The sequence below is a fragment of the Cadophora gregata genome, assembly GCF_030347475.1.
Source record: "Cadophora gregata isolate MNR1 chromosome Unknown scaffold_3, whole genome shotgun sequence".
Taxonomy (NCBI): Eukaryota; Fungi; Ascomycota; class Leotiomycetes; order Helotiales; family Ploettnerulaceae; genus Cadophora; species Cadophora gregata.
Window position 1 is genome coordinate 630,912 of NW_026695926.1, and position 14,619 is coordinate 645,530.

The 14,619-nt window shown below is 48.1% G+C and overlaps 4 protein-coding genes across 4 annotated transcripts; 2 read left to right on the forward strand and 2 right to left on the reverse strand.

Annotated features, from left to right (window-relative positions):
- Positions 1 to 4,810: 4,810 nt before the first annotated feature.
- ONS95_008753 (uncharacterized protein) lies at positions 4,811 to 7,580 on the reverse strand. Its single transcript, XM_058502300.1, has 2 exons — positions 6,295 to 7,580; positions 4,811 to 6,144 (listed from the first exon to the last, which is right to left on the reverse strand). Exons 1-2 carry the CDS (start codon positions 6,336 to 6,338, stop codon positions 5,091 to 5,093), a joined length of 1,098 nt encoding a protein of 365 aa, XP_058361228.1. The 5' UTR covers positions 6,339 to 7,580; the 3' UTR covers positions 4,811 to 5,090.
- Positions 7,581 to 9,025: 1,445 nt separating this feature from the next.
- On the forward strand, positions 9,026 to 10,787 carry AIM6_1 (Altered inheritance of mitochondria protein 6; the record flags this gene model as incomplete). The annotated part of the gene is made up of 2 exons (XM_058502301.1): positions 9,026 to 9,612; positions 9,698 to 10,787. The coding sequence occupies 2 exons, from the start codon at positions 9,026 to 9,028 to the stop codon at positions 10,785 to 10,787; spliced, it is 1,677 nt and encodes a 558-aa protein (XP_058361229.1).
- An 875-nt stretch (positions 10,788 to 11,662) lies between these two features.
- On the forward strand, positions 11,663 to 12,614 carry ONS95_008755 (uncharacterized protein; the record flags this gene model as incomplete). The annotated part of the gene is made up of 2 exons (XM_058502302.1): positions 11,663 to 11,963; positions 12,013 to 12,614. 2 exons carry the CDS (start codon positions 11,663 to 11,665, stop codon positions 12,612 to 12,614), a joined length of 903 nt encoding a protein of 300 aa, XP_058361230.1.
- A 31-nt stretch (positions 12,615 to 12,645) lies between these two features.
- ONS95_008756 (uncharacterized protein) lies at positions 12,646 to 13,668 on the reverse strand (the record flags this gene model as incomplete). Its single annotated transcript, XM_058502303.1, has 3 exons — positions 12,646 to 13,159; positions 13,208 to 13,492; positions 13,556 to 13,668. 3 exons carry the CDS (start codon positions 13,666 to 13,668, stop codon positions 12,646 to 12,648), a joined length of 912 nt encoding a protein of 303 aa, XP_058361231.1.
- Positions 13,669 to 14,619: the final 951 nt, after the last annotated feature.

Genomic DNA, 14,619 nt, shown 5'->3' on the forward strand with positions numbered 1-14,619 from the left:
TAATCATCTTCCATTCTCACGCTAAAATAATGCCTTTTGATCACGCCAAGCCCAGGCGTAATGTCGATTATCTGGCCAAAAGAAGACAAAAATATCCCAAAAGATGACTCTTGATCCCACCAAGTCCAGGTGAGAGTCCTGTTGTCCAGCCACAAGAAAGAAAGCTACCCATTTCGCATCGAGGACCCATGAGCCATCATACAAGGCCCGATTGGGTATTCCTCGTCCTTCACTAGAGTCTCATTCCCAACAATACACATCTTCAACCCCGAAGGATTCCCAGCAACATTGTCCGAAATATTCTTTGTTCAGGCTATGTGTCCATAAAGAACACTGCACAACAGAAACATATCAGTAAACATATCAACAAATCTCGTGAGCATGATAATCATACGCCATACCCCGTACTGCCCTGACTGCACCGCTCATAGCATTCTCAAAAATAAGAACGTACCTGATGGTATTGATCGCCGTGGTAAGTCGCCCCATGTCGCTTACAGCAGGCTTCAGTGGCTTCGTCGTTTTGCCCATAGCTGTCTTGGCATTTGCAGTTGCCCCATGCCGTAGCAAGGTTTGCGAGCGCAAGAAGTGGGGTGAGTGTTCTCAAGATAATAGAAAATTGCATTGTGGTGGATAGACAAGGTGTTTGAAGTTTGGGTGTTCAGTAGATTGAAGGGTTGAAGAGTTAAAGTAGTGTTTCAAAGAGAGGCTTGCTTCCTTTGATGGAAAGAAAAGAGAAGGAAGTAGTCTGGGAGATACTTATAAATATTAAAGGGCTGAGATTAGCTTGGAATTACATCACTTATCGTCACTTTGTATACACATGGCGGATTATTGTAGTACACCGGGTACCATAACTGTGTTTCTATTGGATCTCAAAAAATTGTTCACAGACCCTCTGGTTCGGAAGGAAATGCCGCTTGCCTTACATCACCAAGTACTTGTAAATGCGGTGTTCACTGCAACATCCTCTGCAGATCAGCGTATTGAAGCATTCTACCGTAGTACTACGATCCAATATATGCTTTCACAGCACGACGATCTTCCCAGAATCAAAAAATTGTGTCCACTTCGTCCTCCATGTCTCGGCTGAACTTACACTGTGATCTTAAGATCAGCGGTACATAACATGCTGTAATCGTCAGATGTAAGCGTGAATGGCGCTAGCCAACCATGCTCACCGAGAAGATCTTGCAAGGAGGGAAACACACTCTCAGTTCTTTATAGAAAAAGAGGCTTGTTTCAGAGCTATAGGTGGTTGCTATGTTCAACGCTTCAATTCGGGGAACAGAAGCGAGACAGCGTTTACGGCGTTCAGTAAGACCCCCATTCAATTTATTTGCCGAAATCAATTGCACTCTAGTATCCTGATGCGGACCGTGTGTAATTTCACTCCCTATCCACGAAGACGCTTCTAATCGGGTTTCACGAGTTCGTGACTGACCTACTGTTGACACGTCCGCAGTTATCTTGACCTGGCCTCAGTTGCATCTTTTTGGCTGTTGTGCACTGGTAAGACAGGGGTAAATCCTGATGTGACTTTGTGATCTAGCAGAGTGAAAGGTACACAAACACTATGGTCGCACAGAACTCGGAGGTAGACATGTCCCTCGTGGAACCTGGTCACTTGTGGTTTCTCATACCTTAATGCTTAAAAGGGGTTTGACTCAAACATTTAATGTCACGTTTTAAAAGGTACAAAATCACAAAAAACTAAAAGATGAGTTAAAATGTGTCCCTTCTCTTGATATGTAGGATAACAACCCCTTCATCACACCACATTGATGACAGGCGCGATATCTATTATCCCGAAAGAGCCGCAAGAAGAACGGAATTCAATTCCCCAAAGACTTCAGAGCATCAAGCAAGGCCCTTGTCTTCCATATCCCAGCTTAGAAGCTCAGTTCCAGCAAAAGACATCATTGACGTGGAAGTAGTATCCACAGCAGACTCTAAATTCATTGTCGTTAAGCTCGTGTGACCAGGACGAACACTACAAAGCAGAGACATATCAGTACAAGTTCGGAATCAGATAAGAGCAAAAACCGCTCCACTTGTGGATCTACGTACCTGGTGATGCTGATCGCCGTGATATTTAGCGGTCCATCCCTGTTGACCACAACAGTACTCCGTGGCAGCGTTATTTTGCCCATTGCTGTCTTGGCATTTGCAGTTACCGATGCCGTTTGCGGTAACAGTGGTTGCGAGGATGAAGATGGGGGCGAGGGTCTTGAGAATTGTAGAGAAATGCATTGCGGTTGGGAAGTAAAGGAGTTGAAGTTTGAGTACTTGAAAGATTGGAGAGTTGAATATTGGGGGTTAGAGAGAGGCTTGTTTTTTATGAAGGAAAAGAAGAGAGAGAAATAGTCCGGCAGGCACTTATATATATTAAGGGTCTGAGAATCTGAGATTAGCTTAGACTCAAGTTTCTAATCCCGCGCTTCTGTGCACATATGTTTCATTGCTGTAGTACCCCAGATGACACGATTTTGTTTACATTGTCTAAGGAAAAGAGCTCACGGCTCAGGAAAGACAGCCGTTTGTATGCGGGCTACTGGTGCTACCCTATTCTCTACAACACCTTCAGTAGCTTAGCGTAGTAAGACTTTCTACTGCAGTACAACGATCTAATATAATTCACTTCCACAGTACGACTGAGTCTGAAAACACATTCTCAAGAGTTGAACCTCAAGTTCCACTTAGATTCCCATGTTTCGGCTCATCAATTACATTTTGATCCAAAGATCGGCGCAAAAATACTCTGTGATCAGCCAGTCTTGTGTAGGATGGGCAGTAAACATACACACTGAGAAGTCACTACAAGCATTGAAGCGAGAAGAGAGAGACATGATCCGGAGTTGTAGATTATTGCTGTTACTGCCGCTTCTGTTCGGGGTCCAGAAGACAAGACAACATTTGAGTAGGTAGCCCAGTAAGACCCACCGCCGATCGATTCGCCGACATCCATCGCCCGCTAGTATTTCAATAAAGACGATACGTTCTTTACTTTCCTATCAGCGACGGTTCTTCCGTGTCGGCTTCATGAGACAATAGCCGCGAGAAATTCCAGCATCAATTTCCTGGTTCATTCGCGCACTGTACCTGACTTCCATTAGATACATAGCTATCGCCTACAATTTATAACGCAGAGCGAATATATGATTTGAGCTTATGGCCCGACAAATGGAAAATTACATGACACTATTGGCTTGCAGAAGTCTGAGATAGGTAGATATGTCCTTCACGGGACTTGGTCATTTGTATTAGTGGCTTGACTCAAACATGGAAAATCCCAAAAGACTAAAATTTCAATTGAAACAGGCAATCTTTATTTATTGAGTCCCTCCTTATTTATCTCCTGGATTATAATTTGTTTATCACACTTCAGGAAGCCAAGGCGCGATATTCATCATCCAGCAACAGCGACAAGGAGAAATAACAGTACGCCACCTATCTCAGTAAGCACAAGGAATCCAGAGTCAACGCAAAGGTCCCCAGTGTTCCCTATCCCTGCTTAGAAGCTCAGTTCCAGCAATACACATCCTGGACGCCATAATATTCTTGGCAGCAGTCCTTGAAGTCATATACAACCAGCATTCCCGAACACTACATATCATACAAGATATCAACTCAATATATCTGGAACAATCACATGCAACTAGGACTGGTCATTCATCTAGTACCTGGTGATATTGATCGCCGTGGTAGCGGCCTTAATCCTACCAATTCTCGCAGCAGTACTCTGTGGCGTCGTTGTTTTGCCCATTGCTGTCTGAGCATTTGCAATTGCCAGCTGCTGTGACGCTGGTTGCGGAGCGATTGCTGTTGCAAAGGTTTCGAGGATGGTGGAGAGATACATTGTTGGTTGATTGAAATGATGTAATCCGGACTGGCGAGTTTGTGATGAAAACAAAGAGGGAGGGAGACGGACTATCAAAGTACATCTATTTACATTTAGACTACGATCTTGTGTTTGACATTCATATACTGACTGTCAATTCTGTATACATATGTCTGACTGTTGTGGCACTCCGGAGACGTTAAGCGAAGCAGGGTGGAATGGTTGTGTTCACATCGCTTCAGGGATGAACCTCAATCTCGGGAAATGGGAGAGATAGATATCTTGCATCACCCGGGAATTAATTCTTAGACTTCTCCTACAGCCTATGGATGGAGTCCCTGTTGTCTCGCTTGGCATTAGTTACACATCACTCAAGGAAACAAATGAACATGGGACGATCTTCTTCCTAGAATCGAAAGACTTGTTCTACCTCGTGCACCATGTCTCGGCTAAGTTTGCCTTTATGTCAAACCATCGCCATGAACTGCAAATGGATCGCCCGATCTCGGCGTGGAAGCATTGAAAAGAATGCATGGGGAGAGAAGTCTGAGTTCCCGAAACTCTACAGTAGGGCAGAACTGGCGGGTTGCAGATCGTCGCTGTCAATGTTACTTTTGTTCCCGCTTCAGGGGACAATGTAACGATAGCGGAGGTAGAGCTCACACCAACTAAATTGTCTGGACAAAACGACCATAGTTGTCGCTCCAATGTGAATAAACCCAAATGGTGTTACTCATTGAGATCCTTTCCAGACAAATTTCTGTTGGTATACTGAGACATACTTTGATATGATTCGCCGACCTCGATCGCCTTTCTTGAGAATGTCGGGGACTGTGTTTTCCGTTGAGAATCGGGATATCCGCTGTGAAGTCTCAAAAGGTCAGGAAGATATCCGTGTGACTGTGACAGTTCTGCTCTCAGAATCAGGTTTCAAAGTCTAGAGAAAAGAGGACTAAAGTCCTGAGAACAAGCCAAAATCGTGGATGTTCAAGTGACAAGAACACGTAGAGTGAACCAGGGAAAGGTTTTATGTGTATAGTCAGTCAATAGCATAAAGCGGCAATCGGGCGTGGAGGACATTTCGTGGTTTAGTATCGTCGAACAGGACACTTCAAAGGTACAGTTTACCTTGATGCTAAATCAAAGACATTTACTGGAGTTGTATAGCTGAGATCCAGCTAGAGAGGAAGCCAAAATCCTAGTTATCGTCCAAATATTGCTCTACACCCATAGCTTATACCACACAACGTCACTGCTCCTCCTCCACAATATCCTTCCCCTTCCCCTTCATCATCTCCCTATAGCCCCTAACAACCTCCGTCCTCACAGCCCCCAATTCTTCTCTCCTCCTCAAACTCCCACTCTTCCTCGGCACATCGCCCACCTCAACAGCCGCACCTCCCGTCCCCTTAACCTTAAACTTCTCCTTCGGCGGCCTATTGAACGTCGGCGGTTCAAGGACAACATCATTCAACCCTGCCTTCACCTCCCCTCTATTCTTCCCAATATTCGCCCACGGATCATCCTCCCCATCATCAACCTCCCCAAACACCTTCTTCCTCCCCTTCTTCCCCTTCTTTTTATTCTTCTTCCCTCCAGCAGCCGCACCCACACCCGCTGAAGTATCCGGCACTTTCCACCTCACCTGCCCCTCCCCATCACTATCCATCTCGTCCTCCTCCGCCAGCTCCCTCGCCTCCATCCTCTTCTCTTGAATCCTCGCCTCCTCAGCACGCCACTCGTCGTACATCCTATGCATGCGCTTCTCCGTCTTGGTGCGTCCGACTTTCAACCCTAAGGGGTCTTTGCCGTTGCGCACGCTTTTGTTGATTAGGCCTGCTACCGGGAGGGCGGCGTCGACGCGCGCGGAGAAGTCGGAGAGGCGCTCGCCAGGGCGGATGGTGGGTGTGTTGGTGGTGGGAGCAGCAGTTGGTTTTGCGGGCTCTTTTTCAAGTTTGATTGGGATGTCGGTATCCTCCTCTGCATCGCCATCTTGATTGGATTTGGATTTGGCTTGGGCTTCAGCTTCAACCCTCTTCTTCTTGGCCTCCTTCTTCGTCTCTCGGACGCCGTCATCTAATCCCTTGGGTAATTTCTTGCCCTGCGCGAACGCCATGAGGCGCTGGAATGCTTTGGGGGTGTCATCGTCTGTGTCTTTGCGTTTACGCTTTTTGTTGTTGTTCTTGGTGGATTTTGTATTGTTGGATTTTGAGGTGGAGAGTTCGGAGGTGAAGATGCCGTTTGAGGAGGCAGATTTGGAGACTGAGAGGGGGAGGGCGACGGTTGTAGGCGGGAGGTCAACGCTGTGGGAGGAGATAAGGGTTAGTTTATGGTTTGCAGAGTATTGGCATGTAGTGAAAAACAGAGAGGAATTGTTAAGAGGGGAAAGAGAGGGGCTGAGAGGAGCTGGGAATAGCTTCGTTCTTGCGCCTTGTAAGAAAGATTGGACTTACGTTGCTTTGTCAAGCTGACCTTTCCTCGTATGTTTATGCGGCATCTTGTCTTGTGCCAATAATGCAAACCAATTCAACCAATATAATCGCTCCCCTGGTCGTTTTGTGCCGTCACTGCGATCCAAGTCCTAGCAATATCAGAATATCAAGCGGCACGCACACTACGCAACGCCTGGCAAAAAGTTCATCGGTTGAAACTTTTTGCGATCCATTGGCTTGAGCGGTGACCTATCCTGGCTATTCTGCCAGTAAGCCCCTATCCAATCTGATACCAGCACAGCAGACCCGATAGCCGTGCCGATGTTTCTGCTTCAGGGTCTAGCTTAGGGTCTTGGCGGTTTAAGGTTAGTGTTCTGACAGCGGGGAGTTTCGTGGTCTGGAGCGAGTGCTGGCGAGGGGAGGGGAGGGGACCTGTGCCTGTGCCTTCGAGGGGGGACATCGCTACCTAGGTAAACCTTGCGGACGTGGGTCAGCTAGAGAGAGTGAGAGAGAGGCGTAAAGAACGGTGAAGAGAGACTGGAAGCCAGAGGGGAGGAGGAAAAAAGCCGAAGATTCTCGACATTTGATGTTCCGGAGGGAGGATTTGGCCTCGAGTTGCTGAATTTGTCAATTGCGACAGTGCGAGTGACAGAAGTTCGGATGTTTAGTTTTGTTTTGTTTATTCGGCAGTTGTGTTGTCTCGTATCCAGTTGTCCTAGGTATGGATCTGGTTCCCGTTCGTAAATTTACTTGCCTGGCTCCTCCTTCGCTTCCCTATCTGCCTATCTCACCTCACCTCACCATGATTTACCGAGTATCACAGGCATCATCAATTCTCAAGTACCGACTCGTCATCTTGCAGTAGAAGATCTACTGTTGGTAGGGTCGCGACCTCTCTAATTAATATCTACTACGATCCTCTGTTGTTGGTCAGATACTTCCCACCATTCTACTCTACAATTCCCTGCATCGATGAAGGCCGACCCCTCCACGTGTATCTATCAACAGGAGGGGAAGCTCCAAGTTCCAAGGATCACCACAGTCCACCACCACCACCACCCCCCACCCCGCTATCACACCCCGACATGGATCGCCCAAAATTCCCAAACCTTACAGATCCAGACCCGCCCAACCAAATGTTCCACCAACCCCCAGTGGTGCACCTGGGCACGCCTCCTCACATCAAATCAAAACGCAGCATGTCCGTCCGTGGTGGCTTGCCCATAGCGGATTTGTCCTCTTTCTGTGGCGCTCTTGCGACAGTGTGATCACACACAAATTCTGGCTGGCTGTAGCGAGCGTAGGTAAATTACATTTTTTTCATCTGGTTCTTCTCCAACATCTCCCCGGCGAGTCCACGATGCCCCGTTTAGTCGTTCTGATTGGTTGTTTCCACTTCACACTTTATATACTGGCGTTCTTCAAGTCTGGAAGATGTCGGGATGGGAGTTGCTTGTGATGCTTGGTTTGTGCTTCTTCTTCCCAGCTGAGGTACCGGGTGATAGTCTAGCGGTGGATTGACTCGACTCGCTGCCAATACCAAGACACCTGCGTCGTTCAGAGGCACGCATTGGGAAGGAAATGCGCTCTTGCTTGACGATGGTGGGGATGGTGTCTTTGCGCTTGCCCCGGCCACATCTCTTGATTTGCAAGGTTGAGTAACTACTACCTTAGACCCACCCCTCCACGCCCACTTCTTGGGGAAAATGGGAGAAAGGAAAGAGACATATATCCTCATCTCTCCCTTCTCAGTCAGATTTCCTCTATTGACTTTTGCTTGGTTTCCTTTCCTCGACTTTTGTTCAGGCGGTCATCCGTTACTGTCACTCTCGTAACGATACACGCAATCAACTTCGTCCTACCCTCTCACCTTACTCCAAATTGTCACTCTCACGTCAAAGACTTCTGTCAAATCCCTCACCCGTCAAAAGTCTCTGCCGAATACATCTCACCAGCATCAATCCTCTCACTATCTCTTGCTTCCCCCTGCCCACTCAAATAAACTCTCGGCTTCAGACTCCCGGACCAGCACCCCAGCACTCAGTGACATTCGACGCGTCAGTAGTGACAGAGACTAGTTGAAACGAAACGCAGCGCATCGTATCGAAACCGCCGTCAACCATCTCGCCTGGGACTAAAAAAGAAGAAACCGTACGAGCGAGGCAGAGAGGTCCAGAGAAGTTTAAGGAGTGACGTTCTGGAAGAGTGGAAGCGGAGTCTGGATCTTGAGCTGAGGGAGCGTTGGAGAGGTGTAGGAGGACAGAGCACTCAACGGCACCGCACTCTTGGAGTCGTTACAATAACCGGCAAATTCCTCACTCCCTGCGGGACTCACTTAATTACAGTCATCACCAACAACATCCACCCGATACGAAAGTGAGAAGACAGAATTAATTGTGGCCCATCTCGGTACTACTTTGTTCGACCCACCCCAGCGAACGGAAAATACCCAGACTGCAGTACGACTCAGTTGGACTGGCCATCGCCTCTATTAATTTGAAGTCAGGACAATCCCGCCCTCGAAATTAACTCCATCTTGACTTCTCATGTCAGTCGACCCTCAATCAACCATCAGTCAACCTTCCATCAAAGCGAATTCATGGCCAAGCCCCGATAAACTTCTTGGGATCTTCTCAGGCTTCTTCGTTTCTTCTCCAGCGCTCTCTTGATAGGACCGACCCTGCCAAGAAAGCCCTACAGCAGCTCACATCCCTGACTCCGATCCTGTCTTGTCCCGCCCCTCCCCCGCCAAATGGCTCCAGCAGATTTCGTGCCGACGCTGATCAATCAGCGTCAGCATCACCATCATCAACGTCAACAACTTCTCCACCATGATGAAGTAGTCTCCGAACACGCCGAACGACCAACGCCGTCATCAACACCAACACCAGCACCAACGCCTACGCTTGTGCTATCGCCATCACGGCAGGACAGATACCACGATGGCGCATCCACATCCTCCGCATCATCACCACGCAAATCACACGCATCCCTCGATACAGAACCCGAGTATGAAACAGACCCAGACAACGAGCTCCTCGACCTAGAAAATGGATATCTGCCGGGCATAAACACAGATACAAACGGCGGACGGGATTGGTCTGGGGATAAAGATAGGAGTGGCAGAGGCTGGTGGGGATTCAAGGATATCATGACTATGACGGTGCGAGAAAGGAGGAAAGAGAGTTTGGATAGTACACGGAGTGGGAGTTCGTACAGAGATGAAGGGAAGGCGTTGTTAATCGGCGGGAGCTACTCATGTAGCAGTACGAGGTGGAGGAGGAGGAGAGGATGGTTAAATTATTTCGTCTTTGGAGGGATTAGCGGGTTGAGTATAATGTTTGTCAACCCTTTTCATCCCTTTCTTTCATTTTCTTTCATTCTACTCGTACAGTTTGACAGAATTTCAGCTGACAGCGTCCAGCGCAATCCTCCTTGCCACGAACCTCCTCCTCACAATCTTAACCCTCTACGCCCACCCTCCAGACCCAGACGACGTCTTCGTGCACTGGGGTAGCCTCAACACAGGAACCTCAGATCTGTCATGGTACCCAACAGACTTCACCCGTGACATCCAACCTGTCCCCTGCCACTCCCATAACGACTACTGGCGTCGCGTCCCCCTCTTCTCAGCTCTGCGTCACGGCTGCACAGGCGTAGAAGCCGACGTCTGGCTCACTAACAACGACCTCCTCGTAGGCCACAACCGAGCAAGTCTTTCTCGAAATCGTACATTCACAACACTATATGTCGACCCCCTGGTCAAAATCCTCGAACATCAAAATCCACACACACGGTTCTATAATGGGACCAATAACGGGGTATTTGACGTGGATCCCGAACAAACCGTCACGCTGCTTATTGATGTCAAGACGGGCGGAAAAGAGACCTGGCCGTGGGTGTTGAAGCAATTAGAGCCGTTGCGGGAACGCGGATGGTTGACGTACATGGAAGGGGATGTGCTGCATAGAAGGGCTGTGACGGTCGTGGGGACGGGGAACACAAGATTTGATGTCCTGACTGCGAATGAGACGTATAGGGATGCGTTCTTCGATGCTCCCCTGGATACTATGTGGGAGCCTCCCTTTTCAACCACTGCTTCGCCACTGAGCAACTCCCCTCAATCTGCTAAGCTGGATGTCGACGACCCCTCCTCCTCCGAGGCCTCCCCACCACAACCTCCGCCACTATCTCAAGGCCAGGACCTCGGTCAAGGCCTCTCAGGCACGACCCCCACCTCCTCCTTCACGAGTCTCAACTCCCATTACGCATCTGTCTCCCTCCGGAAATCCATCGGCATCATCTGGCGGGGCAGGCTCTCTCCCGAACAGCTCGATATCATCCGTGGTCAGGTCCGAGGCGCGCATAAAAGGGGCTTGAAGGCGAGGTATTGGGATTTACCGGCTTGGCCTTTGGGGTTGAGAGATTATATTTGGGGAGTCCTGGTTAGGGAGGGGGTGGATGTCTTGAATGTGGATGACTTGAGAGCGGTGAGGGGCGTGTGGAGGTCTTGAGAGAGGCGCGCGCGGGGGGGGGGGGGGGGATATGGGTAGAGAGGAGGGGAGAGGGAGGCGTTTATACCATGGGTGGGGGAGTTCAAGGGTGTATAGATTTGCTTAGATGCAGATTCTAGACCGATCGAGATTCTAGATCTTTTTGCTTTTCGTACATTCTCTGAGATACCAATACCAATGCCAATACCAATTTCAGTTTCACAATCATTCTATCTTTTTCTCTCTACCTAGTTGTCTTACTCATTCAATGACCCCCTATCTCGATGTTTGGAAATCCCGAGAAAAATGCCTATTTCAAAGGACAGGTCTAGACAATGGTCTATTTCTAATGACGAGGTCGTTTCAATACAAGAGAATATATTTTAAGATCTTACTACCATTCTCACTCAGATACTTTGGATGCCGACATTTCGCGGTGTCGTGTGACAGCAGACGTATCCATGAGACTTAGTTTAGTAGCACCACTTTGATGAGCTGCTTAGCACCTCCTTCGGAAATTGCCTTTGGAAGTCCAAACAGAAAAGATGAAAGCACATTGAAACCAGCGAGACAAGTCTTGTATTCAATATGTCGCCTTGAGGAGTTCGATCGGCCTGTCGTTCTGCCGCACCTCGCAATGCTTACTAGTAGATGAAGCAGACAATATGAGGTTGCACTAATCGAGCCAACCAAGCGGGTTTCTATTTCGTTGAGGCTAACATGAACTCGATTACATTGGGTCAAACTGATGCATTTGAGATAGTTATCAAAGCCACAAAGTATGCATCGGAGATAGTGGCACATGTGCAGAACAGATGATTCCCTCAAGTAAACAGATAAATACCTGTACAACAACTCGGTTTAAAATTCCATCAACGGTTTTCCCAAGCTTCACGATGGCCCAACCAGCTCAACTCAACCCTCTCCTGCCAACCAAAACAATCCATCAATTCCCCCTCCCAACATGGATCGAAAACCTCGCCATCCGCTCCAACGGCACCATGCTCGTCACTCTCCTCACAACACCCGAACTCTACCTCATTGATCCCCAGAAGCCATCTCCATCCAATGCAACTCTCATTGCAAAACTCCCAGACGTCCTTGGACTTACAGGTATCATCGAGGTCCAACCCGACATCTTCCATATCGCAGGCGGGAATTTCAGCTTGTCGAGCAGGGTCTTACAAGATCTGGGAAGTTGATATGAGATCCTTCGACACTGGCTTGGAAGCTGAAGTGAGGAAAGTCGCGGATTTAAGTGCTGTCGCGTTTCCGAATGGATTTGAGTTGCTGTCTAGTGACGAAGGCAACATCTTGATCGCCGACTCGGAAATTGGTGCGGTTTGGAAGCTGGGTGTTGGAGATGGAAAGCATGAGATTGCTGTTAAAGTCGAGGAGATGGAACCTCCGGCACCGCCGGGAATGCAGATTGGTATTAATGGGATTAAGATCCGGGATGGATATCTGTACTGGACGAATACGGGGAAGAAGACTTTCTGTAGAGTTCGGATTGAGGAGAACGCTGAGGCTGTGGGTGATGTGGAGGTGCTTGAAAGTGATACATTGGTGGATGACTTTGTGTTTGACGATAAGGGGAATGCTGGGTTGGCGCAGAATGTGACGAATGTGATTGGAGTTCGTAGAGCCGCTGGAGGTGTGGTGGTCGCCGCTGGTGCGGGCGATGAATTGACTGTTGCGGGAGGGACATCTTGTCAATTCGGACGGACGGATGGCGATAAGCATGTTTTGTATGTGGCTACTTCTGGTGGAATGGCAGCTCCGATCAATGGGACGGTGATAGAAGGCGGAAAGGTTGTTGGTGTCGACACAAGCTCGTTTAAGTTGTAGCATGACCGGGTTTCGACTTCTTTACTTTTAACTAGTCGTCTTGTCCAGATAACTTTCGCCTCAGCTGGACTTCCTCCTCCAGGATACCAACGATTGTCAGATTTGGTGCTTTGATGACACTCCTCATCCTCCTTGCACTCTCATCGTTCACGACCACATGGAGAGTGCGGGGAATCTTGACAACCGTCATGATGTAAAAGTCCGCGGCTTCCCATGTTCCCGTGACTGCCTCTCGTCCAACAATATTGATCTCGATGCGCAGAAAGTCCAACCCTTGCATTGCGGCTAGACATTTCCAAGTTTGAATCCACTCTCTTTGGTAACCATTGCAGCCTCTCTTGGCCTCTTCGAATTTCTCCTCATGGCAATGTCTTCGAGATACTGGTGAGAGAGATGGTGGTTTCGGGAGGGTCCAGCAGAATGTAAAGGAAGTTATGGCGTTTATTTTTGGTGCAGAGATAAGTCTCGGAAGGCGACAAACAACCTCTGGAGATCTAGTGTCGAATGCGTTCAACTCGTAGAGATATGGTATGCTCTCCGTATATCTAACTCATCAGCCGAGATATTTTCTCCCGGGGAGTAACCAGACTCACGCTTGCGCACAACACATAGCAAATCCCCAAACTCCAATAGTGGGCCACTTGATCGTCCCTTTCTTTTGAAGCCAAGCCCTACATCTCAGTCGGCAGTTCTCATCTTCAGCCCAGCAGTATGAACCTCTCAGCTTCTTGCCATAATCTTCATCAATCCATAGATGAATAATCATGCCGCCCATGAGATGTCTCCAAATCATGTTTCTTACTTCCCTGGGTAAAGACAGTAGCGGGCTGTGCAGTTGGACACTCCCGGGGTGCTCGAGTGTTGTCATATCTCTTGATCTGGTGAATTATGTCAGTGAGAAGTGATCAACCTAAGTTCCAAAAAAGGTGGAAAAAGCTCACTGGTGTCCAAAGATCCTCGATTTCGTCGCGCTTCTGAGAAGAGTTATGAGACGAGGCTGTGAATCAGTCATGCCCATCATACCGGGGACACCCGAAAAATTGAGCTTGACCATCATGACAAAATCAAGCAGGTCTTAGCTAGCTACACGCTCTAGGGTTACCACATCACAAACAATAAATGAGTTTTTTTTAGGAAGGAAAATGGACATGATGGCTGGTTTTACTCTTGTAATCGAAGCCGTGTTCAGCTCATGTAGCTGAACACTAGCTCAGCTGAGCCTGGAAATTGTGCACAGCCTCATTCTGGGGATGTCACGTGCTGCCTGCCCTTTTCACGTACCTTTACACACCAAAGAACACAGCGGTCCAAAGTGCTCAAGGAGCAAACGAAAACTTAATATGGACAGTTGCAAGAAAGATTTTGAACTCGAAGGCGCGTACTTCACACCTCCTGTTTATGTTCGCTTAAATCTCGCTTGGAGGGGCTCCAGTCCCCGATGTCTCCACTCATTAAAGTCGACTGCCGTGGAAAGCCCATAGGACTGACAGAACTCGCTATCTCTTTATATTTTTGGGGAAACCAGCCCAAGCTCGATCGATCATCTAGAAACGGAAGAATAACAGGAAGTCGCGCTAAAAGAAGGCTTTGGCTTCGCCATTCCACTTAGTGACATATATAGGTCAACAAGTCAGAATGTAACAGCCGAGCCGGGTTGCTGGCATTGAGATGTTCCATTCATAATTGCGTATCAGATTTCGTATATAAGAAAACAAAGCCAAGATTGAGGATACAACGTTGAGCTATTATCTTGTGGCTTAAAGCTTCGTGGACGCCAAGCAGCCAGAGTTATTACTACCTGCCTCATTTGATCCGTATCGTGGAAAGATAAAAGAATTTGCTACATGTCCTCGACAACGATACCCCGCACAATGAATGATGTCAATTCAATATGAATACCTGGTTCGATATCGGCTGGGCACTATATCCAGCTTCCTAATAAATAATGGCAAGCATTGGCAAGCGTGGATTGGGCATCTTGGCAACTTGGCATGGAACAGATAAG